At 34.6% G+C, this 16981-nt stretch overlaps 1 protein-coding gene across 5 annotated transcripts in view; it reads right to left on the minus strand.

The window, feature by feature from the left end:
- Window positions 1–533: 533 nt before the first annotated feature.
- ATG4C (autophagy related 4C cysteine peptidase) overlaps window positions 534–16981 on the minus strand; it is an 85360-nt gene continuing 68912 nt past the window's right edge. For 2 of the 5 annotated variants that reach the window (XM_038537325.1, XM_038537324.1), the window contains one exon: window positions 534–1685. In XM_038537325.1, coding sequence (XP_038393253.1) covers window positions 1518–1685 — 168 coding nt within the window. In that variant the 3' untranslated portion in view covers window positions 534–1517. Of the gene's footprint in view, window positions 1686–10342; window positions 10421–16981 lie in introns of all 5 variants that reach the window. The other 3 variants (XM_038537322.1, XM_038537323.1, XM_038537326.1) reach the window with 2 other exon arrangements.

The raw sequence follows: 16981 nt of genomic DNA on the forward strand, positions 1-16981 counted from the left end.
AATACTGCAGGTGTATATAAAGAACAAACTGCAATAATTTAGACAAGACAACTGCAGTACATAAAATCAGGCATACTACTGGCTTCTTATTTTATTGTACTGCTTTGACATTCTAGGAAAATTAGTACTGGACTTAATTTGTCCAGATTTTATCTGGAGTAAAGGAAAATTTTAGATTTCAGGCCATTTATATCAATTCAATAAACTGTCCTCATAGAAATGCCAAACCTGATTTTTCTCATCAGGCATACTAAAGCAATCTGCCCTCTCTGTTTTAGTTTTGCATGCAACTCTAAACCTGAATAAATAGGCTTTCTAATGAAGAGATCAATGACTTTAAATGATACACAATTTTATGTCTTTGTAAGTCACCTTTCCACACTGAAACATGAAAGCTCCATAAAATAAGTTAATATTTTGCTTACAGAGAAACAATATTACTTGACTTCATTATAAATAAATATACTTCATATGAGACAATGATTTTTTTCAAATTAAAGATTAAAATACTCCTATTAAAACCAAAACAAAGATATTTTATGTTCTCACATCTTTATTAAAGTACATAATCCTGGCTGAATAATAACTCATATTTCTATATCACAAATTTGCCTTTCAGTAACACATAATACACTTAAGGTAGATTTACCTTATAGATAGTCTCAGCTTCTAAACACCACTACATTGATTCATACAAATAGCAAAAATCACATAGAGGACATCTATCGTTATCTTTCTTAGTACTTATCTTTAGATTTAAAAGCTCCTTAATAAGCAGAATTCCCATAAAAATCCATTTCTTGAGATAGGAAACAAATACTATTCCTATCTTAAAATTGCCTTTATCTGATTTGATTGGAAGTTATTATTAATAACATAACCTTTAAATTTCTGGGGAAAACCAATACTTTATATTCACTCCTCAGGGAAGGCTTGATAGGAAGCAAAATGAGGAGCCATTATAAAATCATATTGCTAAGTATTACATTAACTCACAATTCTACATATATAATTATATGCATATCACATCTAACAATTGCTATTTAGTATATCAAGATACATCCATAAGTATCCTTTGGTTGGATTAATATCAGGAGGCTCTGCAGCACTGAAAAATTCATTCTCTGGTCTTCTGGTTGTTAGTATAAATAGAAGCTTTTGAACCTATTTGGTGATCCCAATTTTGGGGCCTATATCACAAAATCATCAAGAGACTAGTGGCCTCAGGTGGAAGAATTTGAAAACTGGAAGGCTTACAATTAAGTTAGAGTTATTGTTAGCAGATCTTTGGGAAATAGAAATGCAGCCAGAATCACTTGATATTAGAAATAAAGATTCATTAAATCTCTTTCAGAAAAATAGCTTTAAAACTTGTGTATCTCCAAATGTTCTTTTTTTTAAAAGAACATATAAAATTAAGATATGTGTGAAAATAAGCCAGTTTCAAGTAAACTTTTTTCTTTTCATTGTTCCCCCTTCAGAGGAATTCTTCTCAACAAGCACAAATACGCTAATCTTTAGAGCAAGACAAATTCTTCTGTGCTAAATCTTTTTAATCTTTTCTTTTCATCCTCTGAGAAAAGGTCTTCTTCATTGGTTGTAGTAGATGTAAAATCATAGTCTCTGGAATGACCATTTACAAAAGTAAACAAGGGATATTTCTCCTTAGAAGAAATTTTCAGCATCTGTAACAAAAAGTACAGAAAAATCCCTTATTGGATGCAAGAGTGCATTAGTAGGACCACATGAGGAAATCTAATGTTTTAATCCTGAATCTCTCTTGTTAGTTTTTCTCATTTATAATTATTCATACCACTGTTTCACTGTTCTGGCTAAAAGACAAAAAGTTCATTAGCATTATAGAGTTTACTTATAGCTAAATATCTGCTGCTCCATTAAGAGCAGACCATCAAAAATTAAGCACATTCATTCCCACCCTACTCCTCTCAAAGTAAGTCTTCTAATCACCTTCCAATTTAAAGGTTTACTGAAGAATCAAGAGTTATCTTCTTTTGGTAGTAATAGACAATAAAACAAAATGGTATCACTGACTATAGGAAAATATTGTGAAAGACTAGTACCATTACACAGTAGAAAAATCATTAAACTAAGTCAGAAGATCCATTCTAATCTCAATTCTACAACTTACCTTGATGAAACCTTGGACAAAATTACCTGACTGCCCTTTACAAAATGGGGCAACTTACCTCATAATTGTTAAACTGACCAAAAGCAATATAAAAAGTTATTTTAAAAATTGTTTAGTCTTTTCAGAGTCACATATTTGAAAAAATATTTCTGCAATAATTTGGTAAACATGAAAAATAGTATTCTTATGCATAGTAATAATCCACACCTTATGTATTACCTCCTAAAGCCACATAATTCAGAAGTAAAAAAAAAAATACCTGGAATTTTGTGGGTAGACCAACCACCTTTATAACCTCTGTCAATTTGGGATTCATTAACAATCCAACAACCCATTCTAAACCACTTTAAATCTTTCTGTTAAACAAATTCTATTTAAAAATTAAAACAATTTTCATTAAAAATGAATAAAAATTTTTTGAATGACATTTTGATAGAAACAAAGTTTCCTATAGATAACCAGGACCTATAAGGATTCTGAAAAGTTAATGTGAATTACGGAGAATGCTGAAAAATATCAACAGCATTTACACATCATTAATCATGATCAATTAATTATAACTTGTTTCTAAAGGATAATTTCAGGGGTAAAAACTAAATTCTCCCAAATGTCAATATTCAACTGAAGGATCATCAAATTCTTATATATTGCATTTATAGATTCTCTTGAAACATGGCTAAAATAAAAAGGTAGCTCTAGCATACAGATACAATGTTAAAATATTTCCATGAGACAGTTAACATGAAATACATTTTTTAATTGAATGGGAATGAACCATGTAAAACCAATTAAGTACTTAGAAAAACTAGATATAATGAAAATCGTAACCTATAATTTCATATGGCTCTCCTAAAGTATATATTGGTCAAATTTATTTTATTTACATTCTATTTTTTAAAAAGGAAGAAAGAAGAAAAAGTGCAGAAAATAAAAATAAGACAGAGGAAGCTGGCATGTGATCAGGCCTCTTTCATCTCCAGCCAATGGCTGGAATACAGTCCAAAATTGTTGTCATTTTATATCATTTAATGTCACTTGTAAAAGTCCATTATCTAATGGGCATTGTATCATTTTCAAGTCAGCACAACAAAGCTAATATTATCATCTCTTCATCTTTTCTTTCAAGATCAATAAAGAAGTCATTTAGGTTTATTAGTGGCTCAGCAACTAAGATTCAAATCTCACCCAGGGCAAAATGTCAGAAAGGGGTCCTCTATCCTTTAATTATAAAATATACCTACTTTTTCCATATGGACTTGTAGTGTAAGGCCCCCTTATGCATATTTATTGATTTAGGCTTTGAGAATTATGGTTTTTCTAATTTTTTGTGATTTACTTAAAATATTCTTAAAGATTATCAATGAAAAAACATATTAAAGGTTTACTCAAATCGAAAGTTATGTCCACACAAAAACTTGCACATGGATATTTATAGCAGCTTTATTCACAATTGCCAAAAATTGGAAGTAACAAAGATGTCCTTTAGTAGCTGAATGGATAAATTGTGGTACATCCAGACAATGGAATATTACTCAGCACTAATAAGAAATGAGCTATTAAGCCATAAAAAACATGGAGGAACCTTAAGAGCATATCACTAAATGAAAGAAGACAATCTTACATATTACATATTGCTGTAAGAGTCCAACAATATGATGTTCTGGAAAAGGCAAAATGATGGAGGTAGTAAGAGACTAGTGGTTGCCAGAGATTAATAGAAAGGGAGAGATAAGCAGGTGGAGTACAAATAATTTTTAAGGCAGGAAAACTATTCTGTATGATACAATAATGATAGCTACACATCATTATACATCTTTCCAAACCCAGAGAGTATATAATGTCAAGAGTGAACCCTAATGTAGACTATAGACTTTGAATGATAATAATGATGTGTCCAATGTAGGTTCATCAATTAGAATTATGTCTAAAAAAAAAAAGAATATATGTCTAGTGGGAGATGTTGATGGGGGAAGGGAGTATATAGAAACTTTCTGTATTTTTCCCTCAATTTTGCTATGAAACTAAAACTGCTCTAAAAAAATAAAGCCTATTTTTAAAATGTATATTAAAGGACAAGTGAGTTCAGCAGTAAGGTAAATGATAACCTATCAGTACCTAAACATGATATGGCAGGGAAGAAATAATTTTAGGACATATAAATATGGAATGCCAAAGGAAATTTTAGAAATTATTTAGCTTACTCTCATTTTATAAATGGGAAAATTGAGCCTCAAAGGACTTAAATTACTTTCCCAAGATGATTTAACAGCAACAGCAGCAACAATAAAAAGAGATAAATAAGGAATTATTGGAATATTAGGGTGTCACTTGCAACATGCTTTTAAACACTTTTCCTAGCTCCTAAGCACCCTATTAAGAATATTTTTTCAGACTTGTTTTCTTTTTAAAAAGAATAACCATTGCTTTGAAAATCTGATTCTAAAAACTTCTATCAAAAGTGAAAACTTTAGGGATCCCTGGGTGGCGCAGCAGTTTGGCGCCTGCCTTTGGCCCAGGGCCTAATCCAGGAGACCCAGGATCAATTCCCACGTCGGGCTCCCGGTGCATGGAGCCTGCTTCTCCCTCTGCCTGTGTCTCTGCCTCTCTCTCTCTCTCTCTGTGTGACTATCATAAATAAATAAAAATTAATTTAAAAAAAAGTGAAAACTTTAGTTTTTTTTTTTTCTCATATTAGAAGTCAAAACTAAGCTTAAAGTCCCTCCATGATGGATAACATAAAATCTACATGAAAAAAAAATTCTAAACTAGGTTACCTATATTACATAGGCTATTATCAATTGATATACTACACAAAAGATAACAAAAGTTAATAACTTTGAGAAATATTTTTCTTTTTTTGTTGTGGAGATATTTTTAATTTTTTTTTAAATGTTAATTTAATTTTAATTAATTAACATAATGTATTATTAGTTTCAGAGGTAAACTTGGGAAAATATTTATTATATAATGTTAAAAGAAAAAACGATATAAAGCCACATGTAAAACTTAATCTCAGGATAAAATCATTTTAAATACATATTTTCAAAAGATTAGAAGGATATACAACAAAATATTAAGTTATCTGTGAATGAAAGACTTAGTGGTATTTTTTTTATATTTCTAATTTCCAAACTTTCTAACATATATTTCTTGGATAGTTAGGAGAAAACAATTTTTTTTTTTAAATTTAAGATAACTGAGTAAACTCAGTAACTATCTCATAGTTGCTTTTCAAAAGGGGATTCAGTGATTTGCTCAACAATAATTTTAAAATAGGCAAGTCCTCTGTTCTATTTTAATAACATAGTCAAAGACTGAAGTGCCTTTATTATCTAAAAGGCAGATCACTTTTCAAGAGGTCAAATAATATTTATTACATTTTTCCTATGTGCTACATTGATGGGTTTCAAAATCTACAAAGGAAAAAGCTGGAGGACAGAAGTTAAGCAATTTCTTCATAATGCTAGTAGGTGTAGGGAGAACAGAAATAGAACCAGGAGATGAGGGCATCCCGGGTGGCTCAGGGGTTTAGTGCTGCCTTCAGCCCAGAGCATGATCCTGGAGACCGGGATCGAGTCCCGCATCGGGCTCCCTGCATGGAGCCTGCTTCTCCCTCTGCCTGTGTCTCTGCCTCTCTCTCTCTCTGTGTCTTTCATGAATAAAGAAATTAATTTAAAAAAAAAAAAAAAGAACCAGGAGATGACCTCTTCTCCCCAGGCCAAACGTTTACCTCTAGCCTCTGCTACCACACATGTACAATTATACCCAGTACAGAGCAGTCTAGACCTATATTCACAGTGGAGCTACATTTTATGTAGTGGTTAAGTTCTAAAGTCAGGGGCGCCTGCGTGGCTCAGTGGTTGAGCATCTGCCTTTGGCTCAGGTGGTGATTCCAGGTCCTGGGATCGAGTCCCACACTGGGCTCCCTGGAGGGAGCCTGCTTCTTCCTCTGCCTACGTCTCTGCCTCTCTCTGTGTCTCTCATGAATAAATAAATAAAATCTCCTCCATTGACTCGACTTATTCCTACATCCCAAAATGCAGATATTAATTACTGATCCTTTATCTTTATATATTCTATAGTATCTCTTAAAAATATTATCTATGCTCAGTTTCAACCATTTCTCTGCTAGAGAAATGTTATTATCCGTATTATCCATATTTTACATTTGAGGGAACTAAAAAATACTGAGTGGTTAGGTGACTTGTACAAGTTCACATAGCTAGTGTCTCACAGAGCCAGGATTTAAACTTAAGCAGCCTGGTATGTTACAACTACTATATTATACTGCCTCCTACAGTAATGGAGGCATGCTGCGATATCAACTCAAATTCATGATCATTTCTGCCTCCCAAAATGAGCTCCCTTCTAGACTTCGCTAGGCTTCTATCATTAGTAACATCATCTTTATTAATTAGTAATGGTTTTTGTTGCCAACTGACAAAAAGTAAAATAAAATAAAATACAACAATGGCTTTATCACAACAAAAAGTCTGACATTGCTAGCTTTGGTTCCTTGATGTCAAGTAGTTCCTACAATTCTCTTGGCCTTTCCCTTGTGATCACAAAATACTGCTGACACCCCCAGGTATTGAGTTCACATTCAGGGCGGGGGGGGCAGGTAGATACAAGGGGAGTGACAGAACCACATCTAAATCTACCCATTTTATCAGAAGAGCAAAATTTTTCCCAGATACTTTCAGTACATATCCAGTTATATTTTACTGGCCAAACTGTGCTTAAATACAAGGGAAACCAAGAAAAGTGAATATTTGGGCACACTGTTACCCCAAATAAAAGCAGGATTCTCTTAGCAAAAAAAAAAAAAAAAAAAAGAGGTGGATATTGAACAGGTAACTAATGGTACTTGCACACCATTCAGAGAGGAGAACCCTGATAAAAATAAAACAGGGCAATGTGATAAGAAAGGATAGGAAGGCTTCTGTAGGTTGTATGGTCAGAAAAGGCCAAGTTGAGACCCAAATGATGATAAGTAATCACACATTAGAATTCTAAGGAAAGAGCACTCCAGCTAGGAAAACCAGCTAGCAGGAAGGCCTAGGAGGCCAGTACACTTAGCATGTTCAAAGAACAAAAAGAAGGCTTGTGTGGCTCAAGGGTAGAGGAAAAGAGGAAGAATGATTGGTATATAAGAGCCAGATCACCCAGGCCCATGTTAGCCACATTAAACAATCAAACTCATGACATTCTACCATAAACACTCCATAATATTCTACTGTAATGTTTCTGCTCATGATGTTCCTGTCTTCTAACTGCCCTTCATACTTCCTTTCTGATCATACAAACTCAATCACTCCCCAAAGCTAAAGCCCAAGTTCACTGACAATTACCTCATGCTGAAGTGATTATTCTTTTCTCCAAAGTCCTGCAGATTTGTCTAGTGTAGCACAATGATTACAGATATGGACTATGGAACACTAATTAGTCTCTGCTCAAAACCTGGCTAATACGTACAAACTATATGACCCTGAGCAAGTTACTTAACTAAACTATCTCATTTTCGTTCAGCTATAAAATGTCAGTATTGATAGAATCTATGTCACAAAGTTGTTGTGAGGATTAAATCAGTTAATGTATGTAAAATACTCAAAAGATTACCTGGCCTAATATGATAATCTAATATATTTTGGCTATTATTCCTGCCATTATTATTACACTATTAGTTTTCTGGCATTTACTAAATATATTTTTACAGTCATTTATCTTTAATATCCATTTCATGTCTTCCCAACTAACAATTAGCCCTAAAGATTTTAAAAGAAATCAGAGGGGACACCTGGGTGGCTCAGTGGTTTGGCGCCTGCCTTGCCCAGGCCATGATTCTGGAGACCCAGGATTGAGTTCCACATCAGGCTTCCTGCATGGAGCCTGCTTCTCTCTCTGCCTGTGTCTCTGCCTCTCTCTGTGTCTCTCATGAATAAATAAATAAAATATTTTTTAAAAAAAAGAAAGAAATCAGAGTTCTAATCATTAAATCCTAGAAGTAAAAAAGACCTATGAAAGAAAAATATCCCTCAGATTTCACTTGGAGAATACAGAACTAGGAGGAAGGAGAAATATAATCATGAACATAAACCTGACACATGGGGCGCCTGGGTAGCTCAGTGGTTGAGCATCTGCCTTCAGCTCGGGTTGTGATCCTAGGATCCCAGGATCAAGTCCTGCATCAGGCTCCTTGCAGGAAAGCCTGCTTCTCCCTCTGCCTATGTCTCTGCCTCTCTCTGTGTGTCTCTCATGAATAAAAATCTTTTAAAAATAATAATAATAAATAAAAATTAAAAAATAAACCTGACACACTAAGTTGTTTACAGAAAGACATTTACCAAAATAGTAATGGGTATGAGAAATTGTGTACCATTGAAGAAAATGGGTATGTTTGTTCTAGAAAACAAAGACAACTTATTCTCTTGCTTTCTGAGATGAAGGAGTAAAAGTTACATAGAGAATGATTCCAACTCAATATAAGAAGTGCTTTTTTAACAATAAAGATCTGTCCAAAAATTGAAAAGACTTCCAAGGAAAATAATTGGCTCACCATTAGCTGAAATGAAGAATAGTCAGTCAACTGTCTAGACCATGTGGATTGATGTATAAATTGAAGACTATAAAAAATCGTGTATATGAGCACATATTCTCAAAGTTGAACTGTCCGTCTGAGGTTTGAATTTCAGCACTACCATTTATTAGTTGTGACCTTGAAGGTTACTGAACCTTTGTAAGTAGGTTCCTCAATTGTATAAAAGGATAACAGTACCTACGTCAGAAAGTTTGTGTAGATTAAATGAGATAATGTATATCAAGCACATAGCACAGTATCAAACATATGGTAAGGACTCTATAAATGTGAGCTTTGGATTAAATAACCTCTAAGATCTCTTAGATATCTAGGATTCAATGGCTATAATATAAATTTTGTTCTATAGCTAGAGGACAACTGGCTACTTGTAAATATTTTTTCCTGTGTGGACACCCATTCCATAATCAATTTCCTAATACATTTTTATTTGCGATTTTTGTTCTCAAGTATCAGTACTATTAGGTAGTAAGTTTATCATTTAAAAAGAGTATTTTAGGGATGCCTGGGTGGCTCAGGGCCTGGATCTCTGGCTGTCTCATGAGAGACACACTCCAGGATCCTGGAGTTCCAGGATCAAGTGCCGCATTGGGCTCCCTGCATGGAGCCTGCTTCTCTCTCTGCCTATGTCTCTGCCTCTCTCTCTGTGTGTGTCTCTCATGAATAAATAAATAAATATCTATTAAAAAATAAATTAAATAAATAAATAAATAAATAAATAAATAAATAAATAAATAAATAGTATTTTACTTGGGGTGCCTGGTGGCTCAGTCAGTCGAGTGTCTGTCTTTAGCTCAGGTCAGATCCCAGGGTCCTGGAATGAAGCCCCACATCTTCTGTCTGCTTCTCCCTCTGCCCCTCCCCTCCTCTCTCTCACTCTCTATCTGAAATAAGTAAATAAAGTCTTTTTTTAAATAAATAAGATTATTTTATTTTTAAATTATCTTTAAGCTGAGAACAGTAAAAAGAGGAAGAATATGGGATGTGAGATAAAATGAAAATCTACATCAGGCCTTTTACAAGACAGCAGAGCAGAGGAGATATAGTCTAAGTTCAGAGCTTGGGAAAGAGATGTGTTGGTAGGATACTTAGGAAAAGTGAGCACATTCACCTACACAACTTGGAGAGGAAGAATACATAAAACCACAAAAACAGAGGTGAGACACAAAACTGAAAACAGGAAAACTCACTGAAAGCCTATATACAGACTCAATTCCCCGGTCCCTCCTCAAAAACCAATACCCTTCTTTGTTCCACATTAGCCATCCAACACACAGAAAAATAAAAATTTGTCCTTTGGAAAAACTGAATAAAGATACGGCCTTTGGTACACCAGGCACAGTGATGACTACAAAAGCTAAAGTATTAGGTGAGACTCTAAAATATTAAGCTGTAAGGTCCCCAGTATCCTTCACTTGTTGGTCCAGAGCACCAGCAAGCAACACATTCCACAGGAAGATAGCAGAACTCCTCTCCGAAAAAAGTGATACAACTCTAGAGAAAAGATTACCACTTAGGCAAACTCATCACCTCATCACCCTAGTATGTAAAATCGCCAGCTAAAAAGCCATGCTCAAACACACAGAACTGCTACTCACCTCTTTGGTGCCTCACTCTTAAGTATAAACAGACACAGAAGGTCACCAGTTATTTGAGGAAAAGCATCCAATGGAGAACTGGAAGATTAAAGCAAAAACAAAAAAGGATCCAGAAGGAAAACAGAAACAGCAAAAGAAGCAGAAGAAAATTTCAAAATTACTATAATTAATTTCCTTGGAGGAAATAAGAAATAATACACCCATTAAAAAAGAAGACAATACAACAGAAGAAATAGGTGAAAATGTATTAGATTTGCTATAATTCAATTACTGAAAAAAATTCAATTACTGAGCTCCTTGCTAATTTATAAGACAAATTTATAACAAAATATCTTTAATTCATTCCTTCATTCAACAAATATTTATGGATTCCTCCCATGTGACGGCAGTTCTGGGCACTGGGGAAACAATAATATACAAAACCAACAAATACTCCTTACTAAAATTACATTCCCGTAGAGTAGAAAGGTGGTAAATAAATATTATGCGTAATGTGTTTATATGGCAGAATGTGTGTGTACTTAAGTGCTAAGGAGAAAAATAAAACAAGGAAAGAAGGAAATACTAACAAATGCACAAAGGGTGGCAAAGAAAGGACGAAGAAGGTGACAGGTGAGTAAAGACCTGAAAAAAGTGAAGGAGGGAAGCATGAGAATATCTGCAGGAAAAGACTTGTAGGCACAGGAAAACAAACAGAATCCTTGAAAGAGAAGGACACCTAGCATTTTCAAGGAGGCTAAGTGTGGCTGGACTTGAGAGAGTAAGGGGATAAGGTCAGAGAGGGAATGGAGGATAGAGGGAGATTCCACTTTTAGAAGGCCTTGTAGGCCACTACTTCTATTTTGACTTACAAAGCTCCTGAAGGGTTTTGAATAAAAAAAGTAACATGATATTAGTTACATTTTAACAAAATCACTCAGGCTGCTATACTGAGAAGATATGTATAGATACAGCAAGGGAGATCAGTTAAGAAGCTACTGTAATAATCCCAAGGAAGCTATCTATGATGGTATACCAGGATAATAATGGTAATGGTGAGAGTTCACCAAATTCTAAATATATTCTAAAGGAGAGATGATAGAACTTGCTGATAAAGTTGGGCATGGGGTGTGAGAGTAAGGGATCCAGGATGATTCAAAGTTTTTATTTTTATTTTTTTTAAAGATTTTATTTATTTATTCATGATAGTCACACAGAGAGAGAGAGAGAGAGAGAGGCAGAGACATAGGCAGAGGGAGAAGCAGGCTCCTAGCCCGACATGGGATTCGATCCCGGGTTTCCAGGATAGCGCCCTGGGCCAAAGGCAGGCGCTAAACCGCTGCACCACCCAGGGATTCCTGATTCAAAGTTTTTAGACTAAGCAATCAGAATAATACAATTGCCATTTATAGAGTAACCAAATTCTTTTCATTTGGTTTATTTTACTTTATTTTTATAATTTACCTAAGTAATATTTTTTTGGATGGATTTAAGACAAAACTGTAATGCCATGTTCCTTTCTAAACAGAGTACTCATGTGGTAAAAGTCCAATGAAATAAAACTAATTTTATGTTAGGAGTTTTTAAATTGATTTTTAAATCTACAGTTATATCTTACAACTTAAAGAATTAAAACAAGTATTTTAGAAATGTAATTATTTAGAGGACCCTGATGAGATTAACCCTGCCAACAAGAACAATCATTAAGAAATGGAAAAAACAGATAAAGCAACTGTTAGGGAGCAGCCAAGAAAAGTATGTCTTGAGAAATGAAAATCTTAGAGAGGGGACATCAGGAAATGACAGGACAATGGAATATGTATCGTTAAGATACGAACAAAAAACTACTAAAATGGAATTCTATGCAGCAAAGATATCCTTCCAATAATAAAGGCAAGCTCTTCATCTTCCCCTCCCCTCCCAAACAGTTCATTAATACAGCCACTAGATGAGGCTAGGCAAAACAGGCATCCATGCCAGGATCAAGGCAGGCCCTCTGGTCTACTGACTGTGTGGAAGCCAGATTGGAACCTGGAAGATATCACTTTAATCAACTGATCAAAGTTAACATCACCAGTAAAGGCACAAATTGAAAACATGTACCAACCATTAGGATGCAGTAAGAACATACAGAACCACTTCCATGATATACCTGACAAAGATGCATAACCTGAAAGATTATGAAGAAACATCAGGGAAACCCAAGATGAGGGGATAATCTATAAAAGTATCAAAAGTATCTTGTAAAATAAATAAATAAAAAATAAAAATGTCCCATAATCTTTGAAAATATCAAGGCCATGTGAAAAGTCGAGATAAGATGAGGAACTATTCTAGAATGAAAGAGATTCAGTGTATATAAATACAACACAATATTCTGAACTGGAGCCTTTTGCTATACAGAGCAATACTGGGCCAATTAGCAAAACAAATAGTTTCTGAGGATACATGGTAATAATATACAATGCTACTTTCCTGATTTTGATAGTTGTATTGTGCTTAGGTAAGAGAATGTCTTTAGGAATTGCACATTCAACTTTTCAATTATGGGGCATCATGTTGGCCACTTATTCTCAAATGGCTCAGGAAAAAACTTATCTGTACTATATTTACAACTTTTCTGTAAGGTTGAAATTATTTCAGTTTTTAAATGAAGACAAAGTTGCAGTCAAACAAAACCAGAGAATTTATCACCAAACAGAACTAAAAGAAACCATAAAGGAAGTTCTTTAGAAGGAAGCAAAATGATCCCAAGAGAAAATAATAATACAGGAAAGAATAAAGGGCATCAAAAAGGGTAATATTGACTATTTAAAACAAAATGCTTTGTAGAATTTAAAACAGATGTAGGATTAAGATATATGACAACAAAGTACAAAAATAGACTTTAAGGAAAAAAATTACTAGAGATAAAGTACAAAAATAGATTTTAAGGAAAAAAATTACTAGAGATAAAGTCAGATGATTATAAAATAAATAGGAAGACCTAACAATACTAAATTTGTATATAACTAATAACATAGGATCAAAATATAGAAAAAAAACAGAAAGCAAGAGAATTTGAAGGAGAAATGAACAAATCTACAATTACAACTGGAAACTTTTATCACATATCTTACATACTATGCAGGAACAAAAAGGACATGAAAAAATTTAACACAACAACTTAGAGGCAAGAGGGAGGGAGGGAAGGAGGAGATTGTTAATAGGTCAGAGACAGGATTAAACAGAACTATTCCATAGAGATGCTGAAGTCTAAAGAAGTAGAAGATGGAAGAGGTATGTATTGTTTTAGATACACACCCAATAAACCTGACTTCATCATATTCACCTGACTTCCAAATTTTTCACCTCTTTCAGTTCTCCCAGACCATTTGCCTCCCTATCCACAGAGATTCCATGATTGACCATTTCAGTGAAATAAAAGATACTTGTAACTCTACCTGAAATTCTGCTATCTTCATCATGTCAGATTCTGTTGCTCATCTTATCTGCTCCCAATTTAAGGTTCTGAAGCATTCTTAAAGCAAGCCATGAAAGTGTATCAATCAAGTTCATTGTAATTAGGACCCTGATTATTCTCTTGCTGATTTTTACTAATTTTAATGTGGTAGGTTTAAATAGGGCAGATTTCATGGACCAGGTAAGATTTTTATCTGGACCTTAAAGAAAATGCAATGAATATATCTTATAAAATGTTTTTGTACTCCCTTTCCTATATTTCTTGTCCATAACACTGTATTTTTATGGAATTTTAAAATTTATTTGTAGATTTGATGTTCATCTTGTCCACTTAGACTATAACGTCATGAAGCTAGGTGTCATAACTTTCTTATTCACCAATGCATACCCAGCTTCAGACAGTCATTCAACAAACATAGTAAGTACTTACTATGGGCCAGGCAGTGTTCTAGATGTGCTGGGATACATCAGTGATCTGAATAGACAAAACATTCCTGCCCTTGTGAAGTTTATATTCCACTAGGAAAGACTGGTAATAACAAATACAATAGATAAGTAAATTATATAGTGTATTAGAAAGTAATAAGTGCTAAGAAAAAAATGACAAGGTAAGAGGGAATGGAAGGGGACACTGTACCTTTAAATAAGGTGATCAGATTAGGCCTCACTGAGGAGACATCTGAGCCAAGACTTAAAGGAAGCAAAGGACTTAGTCCAGCAGATATCTGAGGAAATCCACTACAATTAGGTTAGACATCTACAAGGAGGCCAACATGACTAAAGCAGAGTGAAAAAGGGTACAGTAAGAGATAAGGGGCTGGGGTAAGGGCATGGGGACAGATCATCTGGGACCTTGGAGGATATGGTAAGAACTTTTTAAATTATAAATGAACTGGAAAGTCAATGCAGGTTTCTGAGGAAAGGAGTGGTATGCTTTGACTTAGGTTCTAAAAAGATCAGTGAGGCTGCTGAATCAATAACAGGTTCCGGGGAAGGGGGCTTAGAAACAAATTAGGCCATTGCAGACCATTATAGTATCAGTAGAGGTATGAAAAGTGGTCTGATTCTAGATATATACTGAACATATAATTGGTTATAGGATATGAGAGAGAGAAAGGAGGTAAGGATAACTCCAAACTTTTGGCCTTAGCAGATAAAAGGATAAATTTGCCCTTAGGTGAGATGAGGAAAATTGTGAGCAGGACAGGCTTGAAAAGGAAGATCAGAATTTGATTTTGGAAATGTACATCAGACATACAAGGGATGTTGAATGGCATTTGGACATCTATAATCTATAATTGGAAGGAGAGGTCTGAGCTAAAGATATGATCTTGGTTTTGGTTGGCTATAATTGGTATTTAAAGCTACAGGACGGGGGATCCCTGGGTGGCGCAGCGGTTTGGCGCCTGCCTTTGGCCCAGGGCGCGATCCTGGAGACCCGGGATCGAATCCCACATCGGGCTCCCGGTGCATGGAGCCTGCTTCTCCCTCTGCCTGTGTCTCTGCCTCTCTCTCTCTCTCTCTGTGTGACTATCATAAATAAATAAAAAATTAAAAAAAAAAAGTTTAAAAAAAATAAATAAATAAAGCTACAGGACTAGAGATCACCAAGATAAAGAAGACATGAGAACTGAAGACTAAGCGTGGAGCACTCCAACATTAAGAGACTCAGGAGAAGAGCAGACAACGGAGAATTGAGAAAGAAAAACTGGGGACCCCTGGGTGGCGCAGCGGTTTGGCGCCTGCCTTTGGCCCAGGGCGCGATCCTGGAGACCCAGAATCGAATCCCACATCCGGCTCCCGGTGCATGGAGCCTGCTTCTCCCTCTGCCTGTGTCTCTGCCTCTCTCTCTCTCTCTCTCTCTCTATCATAAATAAAAAAATAAATAAATAAAATTTTAAAAAAAGAACAAGCAGTTATCCATGTTCAAAAAAAAGATACATATCAACACATATACAAGTTCTAAATGTGAAAACTTTTGGAAGAAATGCAGGAGAATGTAGGAAATCTGTTTATTTGGTTATTACAGATTCCTTTGATACAAAATCTGATACAAAGAGATACTTTGTAGTTTATGAGATTGGTTACGTCTTACAATATGAAGTGTTAATAAGGATGTGAATCATTGGAAATTTTCATATACTGCTTGGTATGATCACTTTGGAGAATATTTGACAGTATCTAGCAAGTCTAAAAATATGCCTACCCTGTAACCCAGCAATTCCACTCTAGTATATCTAGGGCATCTAATGTAATAAACCCAGTTAAACTAGTACAAGTGAATGAAGAAATATGAACAAGAATATTCTTAAGAACATTATTTGTAACTGAAAAGTGAAACAAGCTAGATGACCATCAAAAAAATTTAAATAAGAAGTAATACATTGCAAAATGTATTATTATTCAGCAGTTATGATAAGCTAGACCAAGACGTATAGATCTAATTCCTAAGTCACTACTAAATGAAAAAGCAAATTGCAGGATATATATTTTTTCATATAAACATATCATTTATGATAAATTTAGTAACATGCAAAGCAATATATGTTGTTTATGGATATATTAAAATGAGTATTATATACTAAGTTATAATAATAGTTACTACTGAAGGAAGGAAGAGAATAAGGTTGGGGAAGGTTAACATGCTTCAATTATTTATGCTCAATGGTAGCACATGGGTATTTATTATGTTATTCTCTGTATTTCTGTATGCTTGAAATTTAAAAACTAATAAAATCAACATATTGCTAAATTACAAACCTCTTCAGCCTGGCATTCAAGACTTTCCACAATATTATCCAACTTTCTTTTCTAGCCTCATCCTTTGATGTTTCCTACAGCAGTATTTCCCAAGCCGTGGACACATATATGCCTCCTTCATTATTTTTGTTATGTATGCCATCTCTGTTATGATCAATGATTATTTTTCTTTTTATAGTTTTTAACTTAAATAGCCTTGTACAAATCACTAATTAACAGGAAATTACATGTTTAATATGCCAGTTATGTTTTTCTAATATGAATATAAATAAATACATATGGATTAAAATATGTGTCTTGGTGCCACCTAAAAACATCAAGTATCATACTTTGGGTTGCACAGTCTCACACCAGTAGTTCTCAGATTTGGTGTACAGGGCTACTTGGTAGGCTTGTTAGAACTGGAGACTCCCAGGGCACCTGGGTGGCTCAGTGGTT

Source organism: Canis lupus, chromosome 5 (genome assembly GCF_011100685.1).
Source record: "Canis lupus familiaris isolate Mischka breed German Shepherd chromosome 5, alternate assembly UU_Cfam_GSD_1.0, whole genome shotgun sequence".
Taxonomy (NCBI): domain Eukaryota; kingdom Metazoa; phylum Chordata; class Mammalia; order Carnivora; family Canidae; genus Canis; species Canis lupus.